The sequence below is a fragment of the Haliotis cracherodii genome, unplaced genomic scaffold (genome assembly GCF_022045235.1).
Source record: "Haliotis cracherodii isolate W230 unplaced genomic scaffold, xgHalCrac1.p SCAF_3, whole genome shotgun sequence".
NCBI classification, from domain to species: domain Eukaryota; kingdom Metazoa; phylum Mollusca; class Gastropoda; order Lepetellida; family Haliotidae; genus Haliotis; species Haliotis cracherodii.
Genome location: NW_027266286.1, coordinates 14,924,708 through 14,939,433, shown reverse-complemented (window position 1 = coordinate 14,939,433; position 14,726 = coordinate 14,924,708). Strand labels below are relative to the sequence as shown.

At 41.3% G+C, this 14,726-nt stretch overlaps 1 protein-coding gene across 4 annotated transcripts in view; it reads left to right on the top strand.

Annotated features, from left to right (window-relative positions):
• LOC139475935 (diacylglycerol lipase-alpha-like) overlaps positions 1-14,726 on the top strand; it is a 165,434-nt gene that overhangs the window by 85,448 nt on the left and 65,260 nt on the right. For all 4 annotated transcript variants that reach the window (XR_011654035.1, XM_071259150.1, XM_071259149.1 and 1 more), the window contains exon 2: positions 6,523-6,734. Coding sequence is in view for 3 of the 4 variants with exons in the window: in XM_071259150.1 (XP_071115251.1) it covers positions 6,523-6,734 (212 nt within the window). In the remaining variant the exon portion in view is untranslated. The remainder of the gene's footprint in view (positions 1-6,522; positions 6,735-14,726) is intronic.

Below are 14,726 nucleotides of genomic sequence, written 5' to 3'. Positions count from 1 at the left end.
TGGTTAACAAGAATATCAGAGACATTATGAAGAACTGTTTGGCTGAGATGATTCTGTTGGTGAGTGCTGAACAACTCGTGATAAAACATTGACGATGTGTGTCCATACAACAAGAAATAATTTAGTGTGGCAGATGAATTGATTTCTCCCAGCCTTCAGGAACCATGAAAGTTCAACTAGCTGAAAGGAGTACAATGTCTAATAATTAAATTTTCATTGTGTTCATTGATATTCCTGCATTCTGATTAGCTGAATTGGTCACGTGTTATAATTGCATTTCCCAATGAATGCAAAAAATTAAGCCACGCCCACCGAGGCGGACTACTTTCATTACTATGGAATGTCGGGGAATCCCAAAATTACATTCGGGGAAATCCCTTTCTGCTTTAGAGTATCAATACTCATGCACAGGACATTTAGCGAAATTCATGCATATTCATTGTCCAAACAACCCTTTGCGACTGTAGACCGTGAAGGAATGAAACAGCAAACGTGCAGGCTCGCTCGCCTGTATTTTCCCCGCTCGCCTCAGTTCCACAACTTTCGTGTCTTCAGGTTTCATTTCTAACTAGAGATCTAGCATTTTTCCAACTGTGTCTTTCCGTTCTCAGGGAACTAATGTTTGAATCTGGAGGTAGCTGACCATGTCATTTGAAACAGCCGCCTTCTCCCAGTTCGTTACAGTCAGACTGTTGCACTTCTTCTCGCCCCTTGCCTTGATTGGCAGGTCTTATGAACATTGTATTGTTCCTACGCTCCGTTGATTGGCTACTGACTTTGTAGGCGTGTCAAGTTATTTGCATAAATTAAACAATCACCTGATTCATGTCACACCACAGTATGAATTCCTACACCTGGAATGTCAATCATTATGTCATTTTTGTCGGCATTGATTTATACACCTGTTTTTGGTTCAACTATTGTCGATAAAACATGTTTTCATTATCGAATTAAATTATAAGCATCGACTGTGTATTTTTTCGGTTCATTGAGGTATGAATCGAAAAACCGATGTGCAAACTTTTTGTGAGAATCCGTTTTTCGATTCATACCTCAGTGAACTTAAAAATACAGTCAATCCTGAAATGACCTTTTGGCCCCCATGCTGCAACTCTGGTACATTACAAGGGACTTTCCATAATTGTAATAGTTTGGCAGAACTCCTAAACCGTTGAGTTTTTCTTGTTGAAACTTGCTATACATATCAGTTTTATGGTAAACTGGTGCCTTTTGATGTTTGGGGATATATTTTTTTTTATTTTATGTTTTTTTTATGAAGACAAGTTGGACTGATATTGCAAAATAAGAATAGCCAAACCAGTAAATATTTCGAGATGAAACTTGCTATACAGGTCAGATTAGTTGTGAACTCAAGATTTTCATCATTAGGGAGTTTTTTTGGGTTTTTTTATGTTTTCATGACGACAGGTTGGACTGTACTGAAAATGCAAATCCTGATGACTCCTGTTATATTAGAAGATGGTAATAGTCTTTGTATTTTTTTGGTTGAATTTAGTCTGAGCTTGGCGAGACCACAGTATTAGAGATTGTTGTGCGGCGGCTTGGTCTGATGTTCCGTGTCCAGGGTCAGCAACAGATCGGACACTGTGGCCAGTCAGTAGCTAATATAGTTTAACAATTGAGGTAGAGGTCTTGACAAAAGTTGCATAGGATTCAGGGGAGAACAATGAGACTCAGAGGGAAAAATTACCGTATTCGAAGTAATAAGCGCCCGGGGCGCCCTCAAAATTAGAAATAGGGGGCTCTTACTAGAACATTATTTTGGTGAAAAAAAACACACGAGTGAGTATTATACACAAATAAATGTCCTGTGTACATTGATCAATGGGAAGGGGTGCTAACTGGGACTAGCCAATATCTTAGCAAATGTTGCCGTGGGCACTTATTAGAGTGGGATGCTTATTACATCGAATACAGTAAGTGGTGTTCTGGATTTATGTGCACTTCTGTACTCAAGCTTCATCAAAGGAACAGCATGTCTGATTATTATCACTGAAGCAGGCTTTCAGCTTCTTCAAGAGGGAACATGCTAACCTGCTGGGAATCCTGGGCAGATAGAGGAGGGGAAGTCTTAGAGGTACCCATAATGGTGGTAGTTATTCTCGAAGGCAAAAAAATCAGAAATGTAATGAACATGTTAAAAACATACAAAAATAAAAAACAATGGTTATTTATGTAAACCAAATGACTAAAACAATTTGTCTTGTGTTGTTCAAACACTGTTTGAATTCACACCTCAACAGTACATCCCCAAAAGCTCTGCAATGCTAACCACATACGTATATATCTGTCTCAAGCCTTCAGTACCCACAAAAAGGTAATTCAAATAGACATTTATCATAATACCATCTTGTAAAACACTGCTAGTCCGTCTCCCAGACCCTGGAGAATATATTTCAAATGGAATCCAACTACAGTCTAGGTGTTCAAGACTATAATAGACATGAAAGTCTACACAGGAATCCATTAGTCTATCACGATTTGGCAAGTCTTTCTTCGGCCTAGGCCTGATATTTGTCCTTGGCTCGATTTGGATTATATATATTATTTTGTAGATATATTATTTTGAATGAGATAACTTTATTTCTTGGAACTATATGTCATCTAAGACACTGCTTCACTGCCTCGGTGACCCCGTGACCCCAGGCCTCCCTCTGTACACATTGCTTGTGTCCAAAGACACACGAGTTGCCTCAACCAGCCCCCAACCACCAGAACCACAGCCTGTTACAGAAGCCCTAGACTTGCACAAGTCTCTAAGGCAATAATTATTAGTTTAACATTATGTTAATAATAAGAACAAGTTGTCCCTATTAGAGACTTGGGGGCGGTCGGGTAGCCTAGTGGTTAAAGCGTTCGCTCGTCATGCCGAAAACCCGGGTTCGATTTCTGACATGGGTACAATGTGTGAAGCCCATTTGTGGTGTCTCCTGCCGTCATATTGCTGGAATATTGCTAAAATCGGCGTAAAACACTACTCACTCACTCACTGTTAGAAACTGGAGTCTTAAGACTGTCCACATATCTAGACTTGCCTATTAGGAGGATAGAATTACTACACATCCATGGACTTGTCTTTCAGTACAGCCTTGGAGCAAGGCTACAGAAGACCCATATCACTTGATTATCTCTGCAGTGGTAAGCCCTGGAGGCAGAACTTCAGATGGGAGGAGGCTATTGTGGGGGACTGAAGCTCTTATTGATGTTTACTGATCAGGTTTAGTGTAAGTGTGGGTATCAACGTGTCCACTCTGAGCTATTACGTCTCAACCTGATAATACAGGTGGTTGCATTTCTGTTAAGAGTTGCAACTTACGAGAAGATATTTTCAGCAGCTGTTACCCTTTTGTACATTTTACCGAGCTTAAATCTAACGTGATGAGGCTGCTCTGAGTATCCTCCACTTTAGCAGTGACTGTTATTTAGGGAATAGAATCTGATTATATTCATTTAGTTGGCTGGGGCCTTTCGTTATGGTGCTGCTGTGGGGTTTGCTAATATATCTGTAGGTTGTTAGGTACACGGAGAGTCTTTGTCAGTATAAGGTGTTCAAGACTATAATAGACATGAACGTCTACGCAGTTAACACTTGATCGAGGCCTGAATAATAAGAAGTGTCTATTGAGCTTGTTAACATTGCTGATGTCCTTAAGTGTTGAAGGGTGTTTTTAAACAATATTGATTATTTGTAAGTTGATTAAAGTTTACTCCCCTTAGAGAAAGAGTCGCAAAGAGAGAGAGAGAGAGAGAGAGGTTTATTGCTGCTTTCAACATTTATGTCATCTTGATTGATAAAAGAGGAACGGCCAAACCCATGTTCAGAAGATCCTGTCACAGCAAGGGGATGTAATTTTGTAGTGTCTAAGATCACTTTCCAGTCAGTATGACCAACATTACTGAGTACATTATCATGTTTGGTACACCCAACCTTTCTTACTGTTAAAGCTCATAATGGCTTTCTGTTGATTTTCACCTTGTAGGTCTCTTATCTCTATATGTGGCATCTCCATTGATTATACCCTGCCTGAAATGCAAGATGGTGCACCACTGACACCCAGAAGCATGTTTCCTCCTAACCTTTTTATCTTTGCTCTTTTAACACTATCGCTGGAAAGGTTGACCAATAATCAAAGATGTACCCACATATTTGTCTTTGACCTTTTTCTCAATTAAAGGTTACCCATATGGTTACAAAACAACTACAAAATGTGCCAAGTGTGAGAATAATGATTTTTTAATTCCCTGATCGACTTGTTCATGTTCATCAGGAAGAGATACATGTAGATCAGGTCGGATAAGTTAAAGTTTAATGTGTATACTAATTTTAACCACTATTTAGTTTGAAACATGTCATGATTAATATGCATTGGTGATGTTCATCGGTCCAGTGTTGGAGAGACAATAGTGTGTATCAGCACTTACGCCATTCACATCTGTATCCTGTCATACAAAGTGTGTGAGGTCAATACACAGTGGTGGTGACAGAGATACAGATAAACTGCGTATCTGCGGGAAATACGCATCAGAAATGCAGAAATACGCAGTAAAATATAATCCAAGCGTATCAAATACGCAACGAACATTACAGATACGCTGCAAAAATAAAACTTGTGCGTATCATCAAAATATTGTGAAGTAACCCTGCGTATTCGATTAGCAAATCAGCAACTTATTTTGAAATTATAAACGGCATTCCGTCAACCTTGCCAAACTCCACGATGACAGTTACATCATGATCATTTGCCATCACACTTTCTTGTGGAAGTATCGTGGTATTTTTGAGTCCTATAAAGCTCTCGAACCCACACGACACCAGTTTGCAGGGACTAGATGAATAGTGTTTTTTAATAGTTAACTTAAACACCCACATGTGTAAAAACTAGTGGGTAACAGAAATTTGAATACGCAGATAGAATTACTGATACCCAATGATTTTAAAATGCATGGGCAAAATACCCACAACACCAAAAGCTTATCTGGAGCTCTGTGGTGGTGGTCCCAGAGAAACCTTGCCAGAACCTAGGCAGGATCGAGCTCCAACATGGCTAACTGCTTCAATTTTTCCATCAGGCAAGCTTTTTCACCCCCTGAAATAAAAAGCTGAAAAACAATATTATTTTTGGTGACAAATGCAGTTTAAACTTTCGTAGGGACCCCGAGACTTAAGAAATGTACATATGACAATGTAAGAAGAGTATCTGTCTGGTCCTGTTTCACTGGCTCTGATATAACATGAATATCCAACCATTATGACTGCTGTGATATAACTTGAATATCCAACCATTATGACTGCTGTGATATAATGTGAGGTGAGGTGAGGTGAAATGGGGTTTAACGTCGCGTCCAAGATTATTGCACTTATATAGCGACGGGCATGTACGTGTGTGTGTTTGTGTGGCTGCTTGTACTAGTCCGGGCTGATGCCGATTTATAGTGCTAGCTCACTGAGATACCATGCCGCAGTTTAACATGAATGCCCCACTCAGACACAATATACTGACTCCGAGCCGACCAGTCCTTGTTTTAGCCCCTTAATGCCGAGCGCCAGACAGGGTAACAACAAGTACCATCTTTTAACATCTTTTGGTATGACGCGGCTGGGGATCGAACCCCGGACCTTCCGCTCTCCGGGCGGACGCTCTACCATTAGACCACGGAGGCGGTTGTTGATACAATGTGAATAGCCAACCATTATGACTGCACTGATATAACGTGAATATCCAACCATTGTGACTGCTGTGATGTAACATGAATATACAACAATTATGAACTCTGTGATACAAGGGGAATATCCAACCATTATGACTGCTGTGATATAACATGAATATCCAACCATTATGACTGCTGTGATACAACATGAATATCCAACCATTATGACTGCTGTGATACAACATGAATAGCCAACCATTATGACTGCTGTGATAATATGAATAGCCAACCATTATGACTGCTGTGACACAACGTGACTACCACGGAGTGTAATCCAGGTCTCTACTTCGACCTATGACACCATGATCTAGAAGTAATGACAGCGTTAGAAATTGGCACTAGTCCTGTAGTCCTTGCCAAACTGGCCAATAATTAAGGTATCATAAGGACTAGTAGACATTTGTCATTTTTACGGGTTTTACTATATGTTATCATTATAAGGACTAGTGGTTCAAGGGGGCACGGGTGGCCCAGTCGTCTAAGGCACCGCAATTTGCTGTGCAGAGTTGCGTCCCTTGGGCACGCCAGAAACCCATGATTGTGGGTTCGAATCCCGGTTCGCCCTGATTATGTTTCTAGGTTTGTCAGCACCGTACCCGTGCTCGTGGGTTTCTCCGAAGTGGTAAACATCTGAGACCTGTATCACTTGGGGCTTTCCTCCCACATTAAGCTGACAAGCCGCGATTTAACTGGAATACTGTTAAAAGCGGCGTTAAACCCAACTCACTCACTCACTCACTAGTGGTTCAAACCTGTTAGTTTCTACAGCTGAATGATTCCTTTTTGTTTCAGGATCATCATCCTGGGCATCATCTTTGGTGTGGTGGACTTCGAGAGGAAGGTGGCGTGCACCCAGGACCTCCACGACCATGTCCTGGGCTACCTTATCATCCTGTCTGTGTGCTTCTTCATGGAGCTGCTCATCGCCATCATCAGCATGCGGGGCGGCATCCTGGACAACCACCCACGACGCAGCATGCAGTACCTGCTGTACCTCAGACTCAGTCAGTACCTTTTAAAAATATACCTACATTCATTTATAAGACTAAAAAAATAAAATCTTTGTTCTCAGGCACCGCCCGCATCATCATAAAGTCTGCCGCACGTTTCGTTTTTATTTCTGTTTTCAAAAAAATACAAAAATACTAATAGTTAAAAAAAATGCGATCAATTGTAGCATGCTCACTGCTTTACTGCGCATCTCGTGTTATGGTCCTGGCAGCAAAAGGAGTTTGTATGCTTGTTTATGTAGGGAGGCCCTTTCCCAGGATGATGGCTCACAACTGTATATTTGGGTACCTGAAACAAGCAACAACAAAAAAACACCGCCCGCACCCGCAGTACCTAGTCCCTCGAAGATTCCGGGTTAGAATAGGTCTTCAGCAACCCATGCTTGTCGTAAGAGGCAACTAACGGGATCAGGTGGTCAGACTTGCTTGATGCATATCATCGTATCCCAATTGCTTAGATCGATGCTCATGATGTCAATCACTGGATTGTCTGGTCCAGACTCGATTAATACATATCGCCGTCATACTGCTGGAATATTGCTGAGTGTGGCATTAAACAACAAACAAACAATCAAACAAAATCATTTCAGGTTTATGTAGATTAATTTGATTTTGAGAGAAAACAACTGGTCCCTATGGATTTTCACTGGTCTCAGACAATCGGGCAAGTTGCAGTGTCTATCCCAGCCTTACTGTGCTCACTGACATTACAATGATGATAAACATGACCTACAACAGTGGTTAATGTTCAGTTCCTTAAAGCACTATGTAGCTGAGATAGACAGAAAAGGTTACCTAAACATGACATTACAACACTGCCTCTGTGGCTGGTGATTGGAGCATCTGTCCGGAGAGCAGAAGGTCGAGGATCCGATCCCGGGCCATGTCATACTAAACATGGTACTTGTTGTTACCCTGCCTGGCACCTGGCTTTAAGGTGATAACAGGGCTGGTTGGCTCGGAGTGAGTAAACTGTGTCTGAGTGGGGTATCCATGTTAACACTGCAGCGTATCTCTATATGAAGTCTTGACATGTCCGGGTGCACACACATCCACGTGCACGCAACTTGCCCATTTCTGGTGTCCCCCGCCGTGATATTACTGGAATATTGCTAAAAGCGGCATAAAAACATACTCACTCACTCACTCACTCACTCACTCACTCACTCACTCACTCACTCACTCACTCACTCACTCACTCACTCACTCACTCACTCACTCACTCACTCACTCCATTAGACCCCACTTCACCTCACCTCACTGACGTGTCAATGATTTATCTTTCCCATCGCCTGGCTCCAGGCTGGTTCATGGTTATTCGGAAATGTCGACTCAGTGAGGAGGTTGTCTGGAAGTACAAGATTACATCAGCAGTCAATAACTAGGGTGTAAATCACTGATTGGGGAGATGTCTGGGGTTGATACAGATGAATCTGAAACATCTAACCATCCCCAAACAGCATATACTACTCTCAGCATTTAAATTTGAACCTGTATAAAGATTTATTCAACCTTGATCAAACATTTTTTAGTTTTTAGAATATAACTAAAATACAAGTCAAATCCACTACTCATGGCAATACACTAGAATCAATCCTCACTAAGCCGTTATTATGGCCACTGAGCAGAGGCGTATGATAATTGAAGCTTGGAGGATGTTTAAGGGAACAGAGACCGACCGAAGTCAAACACATACATATAATTTGTGTACCAAATGGTGATTGAGTTTGGTAGGTCTAATGTTAGAATAATTATGGTAATTTGCTGGCCCTCGGCTTCAGTTCACATAGGGCAGAGGTCAGTGTAGCAAATCTAAGTATAAGATGGGACTCGCATTATTTATTTAAATTGTTTTTTATGTCTGCTGTGCTGATGACTCTCACCAGCCTGTGTCTTCCTGGTGTTCGTGAAAGGGTCATGGATGAGTACTGCAACACCATCATGTAGATATGCACCAGCTGGCCGACGTAATGGGTCGTTAGCATTGGAGATCGAATGATCTGATAATGTCTTTTTGCATTAGTTTATCGGTCGTTGGTTTTCAGTTCCGCAAATGATATTCAGGTTTCCGTTGTACTGCAGCTGTAGGGTACCAGTACCCTTGTATTGCAGCTGTAGGGTACCAGTACCCTTGTACTGCAGCTGTAGGGTACCAGTACTCTTGTACTGCAGCTGTAGGGTACCAGTAATCTTGTATTGCAGCTGTAGGGTACAAGTACTCTTGTACTGCAGCTGTAGGGTACCAGTACTCTTGTACTGTAGCTGTAGGGTACCAGTACTCTTGTACTGCAGCTGTAGGGTACCAGTACTCTTGTACTGCAGCTGTAGGGTACCAGTGCTCTTGTACTGCAGCTGTAGGGTACCAGTGCTCTTGTACTGCAGCTGTAGGGTACCAGTACTCTTGTACTGCAGCTGTAGGGTACCAGTACTGCAGCTGTAGGGTACCAGTGCTCTTGTACTGCAGCTGTAGAGTACCAGTGCTCTTGTACTGCAGCTGTAGGGTACCAGTACTCTTGTACTGCAGCTGTAGGGTACCAGTACTCTTGTACTGCAGCTGTAGGGTACCAGTACTCTTGTACTGCAGCTGTAGGGTACCAGTACTCTTGTACTGCAGCTGTAGGGTACCAGTAATCTTGTACTGCAGCTGTAGGGTACCAGTGCTCTTATACTGCAGCTGTAGGGTACCAGTGCTCTTGTACTGCAGCTGTAGGGTACCAGTACTCTTGTACTGCAGCTGTAGGGTACCAGTACTCTTGTACTGCAGCTGTAGGGTACCAGTGCTCTTGTACTGCAGCTGTAGTGTACCAGTACTCCTGTACTGCGGCAGTAGGGTACCAGTACTCTTGTACTGCAGCTGTAGGGTACCAGTGCTCTTGTACTGCAGCTGTAGGGTACCAGTGCTCTTGTACTGCAGCTGTAGGGTACCAGTACTCTTGTACTGCAGCTGTAGAGTACCAGTACTGCAGCTGTAGGGTACCAGTGCTCTTGTACTGCAGCTGTAGGGTACCAGTACTCTTGTACTGCAGCTGTAGGATACCAGTACTCTTGTACTGCAGCTGTAAGGTACCAGTGCTCTTGTACTGCAGCTGTAGGGTACCAGTACTCTTGTACTGCAGCTGTAGGGTACCAGTACTCTTGTACTGCAGCTGTAGGGTACCAGTACTCCGTTATAGAAAACAAAATGTCAGTACCTTTGGGCTTGTCACAGTTGTAGACCATCGTCCTCCTTCATGTGGACTGACCCGCCGTGATATTGCTGGAATATTGCTAGAAGCGGCGTAAAACCTAACTCACTCACTCACTCACGTGGACGAAGGAGCGGCCCAATCGAGACAAAGAAATGAATCAAGAAATGTGCACAAACTGGTTTCTTGTGTAATTTCTAATATATTATATATTCTCATATGCCACTTACAGTACAGAGGAGAAGTAGTCCAGGTTAATGTAACATTTAGAGTACAGAGAAGAAGAAATAGTCCTCATTTGTCTGACCAACATGACAAGTTTCAATACAGGGAGTAAGTTTAAACGAGAATAAATCATCAAGGTCAATTATGACACTTAATTACAGTATAGAGGAGAAATAGCCCAGGTCAATAAAGGGAGGGAAAATAGTCCAGGTCAATCTAAGGGAGGAGCAATAGTTCAGGTCAATATAAGGGAAGAGAAATAGTCCAGGTCAATATAAGGGAGGAGAAATAGCCCAGGTCAGTATGAGGGAGGAAAAAGAGCCCAGGTCAGTATAAGGGAGGAGAAATAGTTCAGGGCCTAGATTTTCGAAACGATCTTAGCCCTAAGATTATCGTAAAGTTATCGTAAGGAAATCGTAGGCTATCGTAGCCTATTTTCGAAACTATCGTAGCCCTAAGATATCTTAAGTTTTTCGTAAATCTAAGATAGCCCTATACCTGTCGTAAGTTTATTTTATCTTCATCCAAGATGGCGGCATACTTTTCCATAGATATTGTGCCAAACAACTAGTCCGCTTACGTTCAAACATTGACATTTCATTTTGTAAAACTGAGTGATTCAAATTGACACTTCGAAAACACGAAGAACGCATCAAGGATTTCACGTCAAAAATGTTCTTAACTGTGGAGTCGATAGCTTACATTATTTTTCTATCCGAGTCCATGCTGAAGAAGTGTGAAACAACATACCTTTTGGATAATTTGGGAAGGATAAAAACGGAAGGTGTCGGCAGGCTACAGTAATGACCGTGACCTTATTGATAGTTTAGGGGGAGCTAATCTTAGTTCAAACTCTAGTTGAGAGTGGTTTCCCTTTGTATTCGCCTGGGACACCTTGCTCAATGGTACAGTTTTCATAAAGCGCAGAGTTCCGCTGTTATATTTTCTGAGTCGCATTTGCGTCAATGCTTTAGTCTTTATTTTCGCATTTTATAAAATTATATCAATCTACATATGTAAAAACAACCATAAAGGTTTCGCATAAGTTTTTACATCTAAAATCTTTTGGGGCGGGTGGTTTTAATAATTGAATTTTAACTATACAGTGTAGTATTTATTGACTTAACAAGGAAATACATGTGATCAAATATTTGTATACAATATCTAATATTTTTCTTCAAAAGTAATTGTAATTTGTTTCGTTTTAAATTCAATACCTACGTTATCTATATCCTCTTGAAAGACAAATATTTGATAAAAAGTGATAAAAAACTGTCTGTCAAACAATTGCATTCTTTGAAAACAGGTGATTAACGGCATATAGATGTATTCCCTTATAAATATAACAATTTACTGAAATTTTGACAGCAAAAGTTAAGCACAGATTTTTGTATCGACAAATCAAATAAAAAATGAGTTCCCATGCTCGTTCTGGTTCTCGTCAAAATGTAGCATAGATTGCACATTGTCCAAAATTCACTTTCAAATATATGTTCGCAGAAAAAAAGTTTATTGAATGAAATTTACTGATCAACATAAAATACACATTTTCAACACAATAATCTTTGCATTCAATAAGCCGGTTTTAAAATATTTTGGTCTTTTTAATATTTAAGTCTACATCTTCCTGTTTTATGTTTTAAAAAAATATAGATATCCTTGAGACCATTCAGACAATAAAATCCTTGTAACGTATAGGGTCAACGGACAAATACTAGTAAATGATCCTCAGCAATTCTGTCAGACAAGCCAAACATCATTGAACTACGTTCTGGAATAGATTTGACACATTACAAAGTATTTCGCTCCTCAGCCAGATTTAAATGAAATCAGACAAATCAGTTTATTAGCTCTACTTAATTTAAAAGGATAGAAAATGACTACATTATATGTATGTTCACGTTAACTTGTGGCGTGTTCCATGAGACAACATAACTTGACAATTCCTAAATTATCTCTCTTTGCGAACGAAAATTAGTGTCACTTTTAAATTTTGAAAATAATTATGGATTTAGATAGATAAAAAAATAATTTCATCATCTAAATACTAATAGCTTGATATTGTATTTAAGTCCTTGGTTTATTCGTGAAATATATTGGATACATAAGTAACAAAACAAACTTAACAAGCTTAGATTGTTATAAAATCTTGCTTGTGAGTGCACTGCTTCCTGAACAATAATTGTTTTGAGTGTTTCCATGTATAATGTTGGTGTTTACACTAATATAAACTTGACTTTTGACATAAACATAAAAATAAACAGTATACATCACTTAACATCAGACTTGAACACGCATGTTAAATGCTGAACGCATATGCAGCTGGGAAATCCCCGTGACGTCACTGGGAAACACCCCGCTTTTTCAATCTCTAACACAAATGAGTTCTCTGTCAGAGTTACGACAGGTATCGTAACTCTGAACGATCTGCGACAGGTTTATGATAGTTTCGAAAATCTATCTTATCTTAACCTTAAGATATCTTATCTTTGAACGTAAGTTGTTAAGATTTATCTTAGCTAAGATCGTTTCAAAAATCTAGGCCCAGGTCAATGTAAGGGAGGAGAAATAGTCCAGGTCGATATAAGGGAGGAGAAATAGTCCAGGTCGATATAAGGGAGGAGAAATAGCCCAGGTCAGTATAAGGGAGGAGAATAGCCCTGGTCAATGTAAGGGAGGAGAAATAGTCCAGGTCAATATAAGGGAGGAGAAATAGCCCAGGTCAGTATAAGGGAGGAGAAATAGTTCCAGGTCAGTATAAGGGAGGAGAAATAGTTCCAGGTCAGTATAAGGGAGGAGAAATAGTTCCAGGTCAGTATAAGGGAAGAGAAATAGTTCCAGGTCAGTATAAGGGAGGAGAAATAGTTCCAGGTCAGTATAAGGGAGGAGAATAGCCCTGGTCAATTTAAGAGAGGAGAAATAGCCCAGGTCAGTATAAGGGGGAAGAAATAGTTCCAGGTCAATATAAGGGAGGAGAAATAGTTCCAGGTCAGTATAAGGGAAGAGAATAGCCCTGGTCAATTTAAGAGAGGAGAAATAGCCCAGGTCAGTATAAGGGGGAAGAAATAGTTCAGGTTACTATAAGGGAGGAGAAATAGTTCCAGGTCAGTTTAAGGGAGGAGAATAGCCCTGGTCAATTTAAGAGAGGAGAAATAGCTCAGGTCAGCATAAGGGGGGAGAAATAGCCCTGGTCAATGTAAGGGAGGAGAAATAGTCCAGGTCAATATAAGGGAGGAGAAATAGCCCAGGTCAGTATAAGGTAGGAGAAATAGCCCTGGTCAATGTAAGAGAGGAGAAATAGCCCAGGTCAGTATAAGGGGGGAGAAATAGTTCAGGTCAATATAAGGGAGCAGATATAGTCCAGGTCAATGTAAGGGAGGAGAAATAGCCCAGGTCAATAGGTGGCCTCAGATATAGTCCTGATGTAGTCCAGGTCAATATAAGGGAGGTCAGTATGAAGGAGGTCAGGATGAATCCTTCCTGAAAGCTGCTTGTTGGTTATCTTGCTGCTTGTTCTGGGCCGGCATAGCATGGAGATACTCATCATCCCGATGCTGCTGATTCATAGTGTCAGGATGTTGTGGAGGATCAGGAGGAAGCTTACTTCAGTCAGATTGCCTGCTGTAACCCTGGTGCGTGATGGGGGGACTAGGTATAGCTGTCATGGCAGCATTCACTTAAATCCACACTTAGAAATCTTCTCTAACACAAAAGTACATTTCTCTCCTCAGTTTTGTTTCTCTGATGCTGATATTGTGGAATAGAGCTAGCTGGACTTGATTTTTGATGATCTTGGTTTTGTTTCAAATACCACATGTATTCCGAGGCAGTCGGGTAGCCTAGTGGTTAAAGCTTTCGCTCGTCACGCCCAAGACCCGGGTTCGATTCCCAACATGGGTATAATGTGTGAAGCCCATTTCTGGTGTCCCCCGCTGTGATATTGCTGGATTATTGCTAAAAGCGGCGTAAAACCATACACAGTCAGTCAGTCACATGTATTCCACTTAGGGCTGGACCGCCTCCATGGTCTACTGGTAGAGCGTCCGCCCGGAGAGCGGAAGGTCCGGGGTTCAATCCCCGACCGCGTCATACCAAAAGACGTTAAAAGATGGTACTTGTTGTTACCCTGTCTGGCGCTCAGCATTAAGGGGCGAAAACAAGGACTGTTCGGCTCGGAGTCAGTATATTGTGTCTGAGTGGGGTATTCATGTTAAACTGCGGCATGGTAACTCAGTGAGCTAACACTATAAATCGGCATCAGTCCGGACTAGTACAAGCAGCCACACAAACACACATGTGCATGCACATCGCTATAAAAGTGCAAAAATCTTGGACGAGATGTTAAACCCCATTTCACCTCACCTCACCTAGGGCTGGAACGGGTAACTCGGGTACAAGTGTCTGGTGAGTCCTGACCCGGACCTGGGTACCCAAAGGACTACCTTGACCCTTGGTTACACACATTGTATGTTGTTTAATGTCAGAAAACTCTCAGTGGTTATACGTCAACTTGCTAATGTTCCTTTTGACTTGCTTGCCATAAAAGGCGACTGTGCTTGTCGTAAGAAGTGACTAA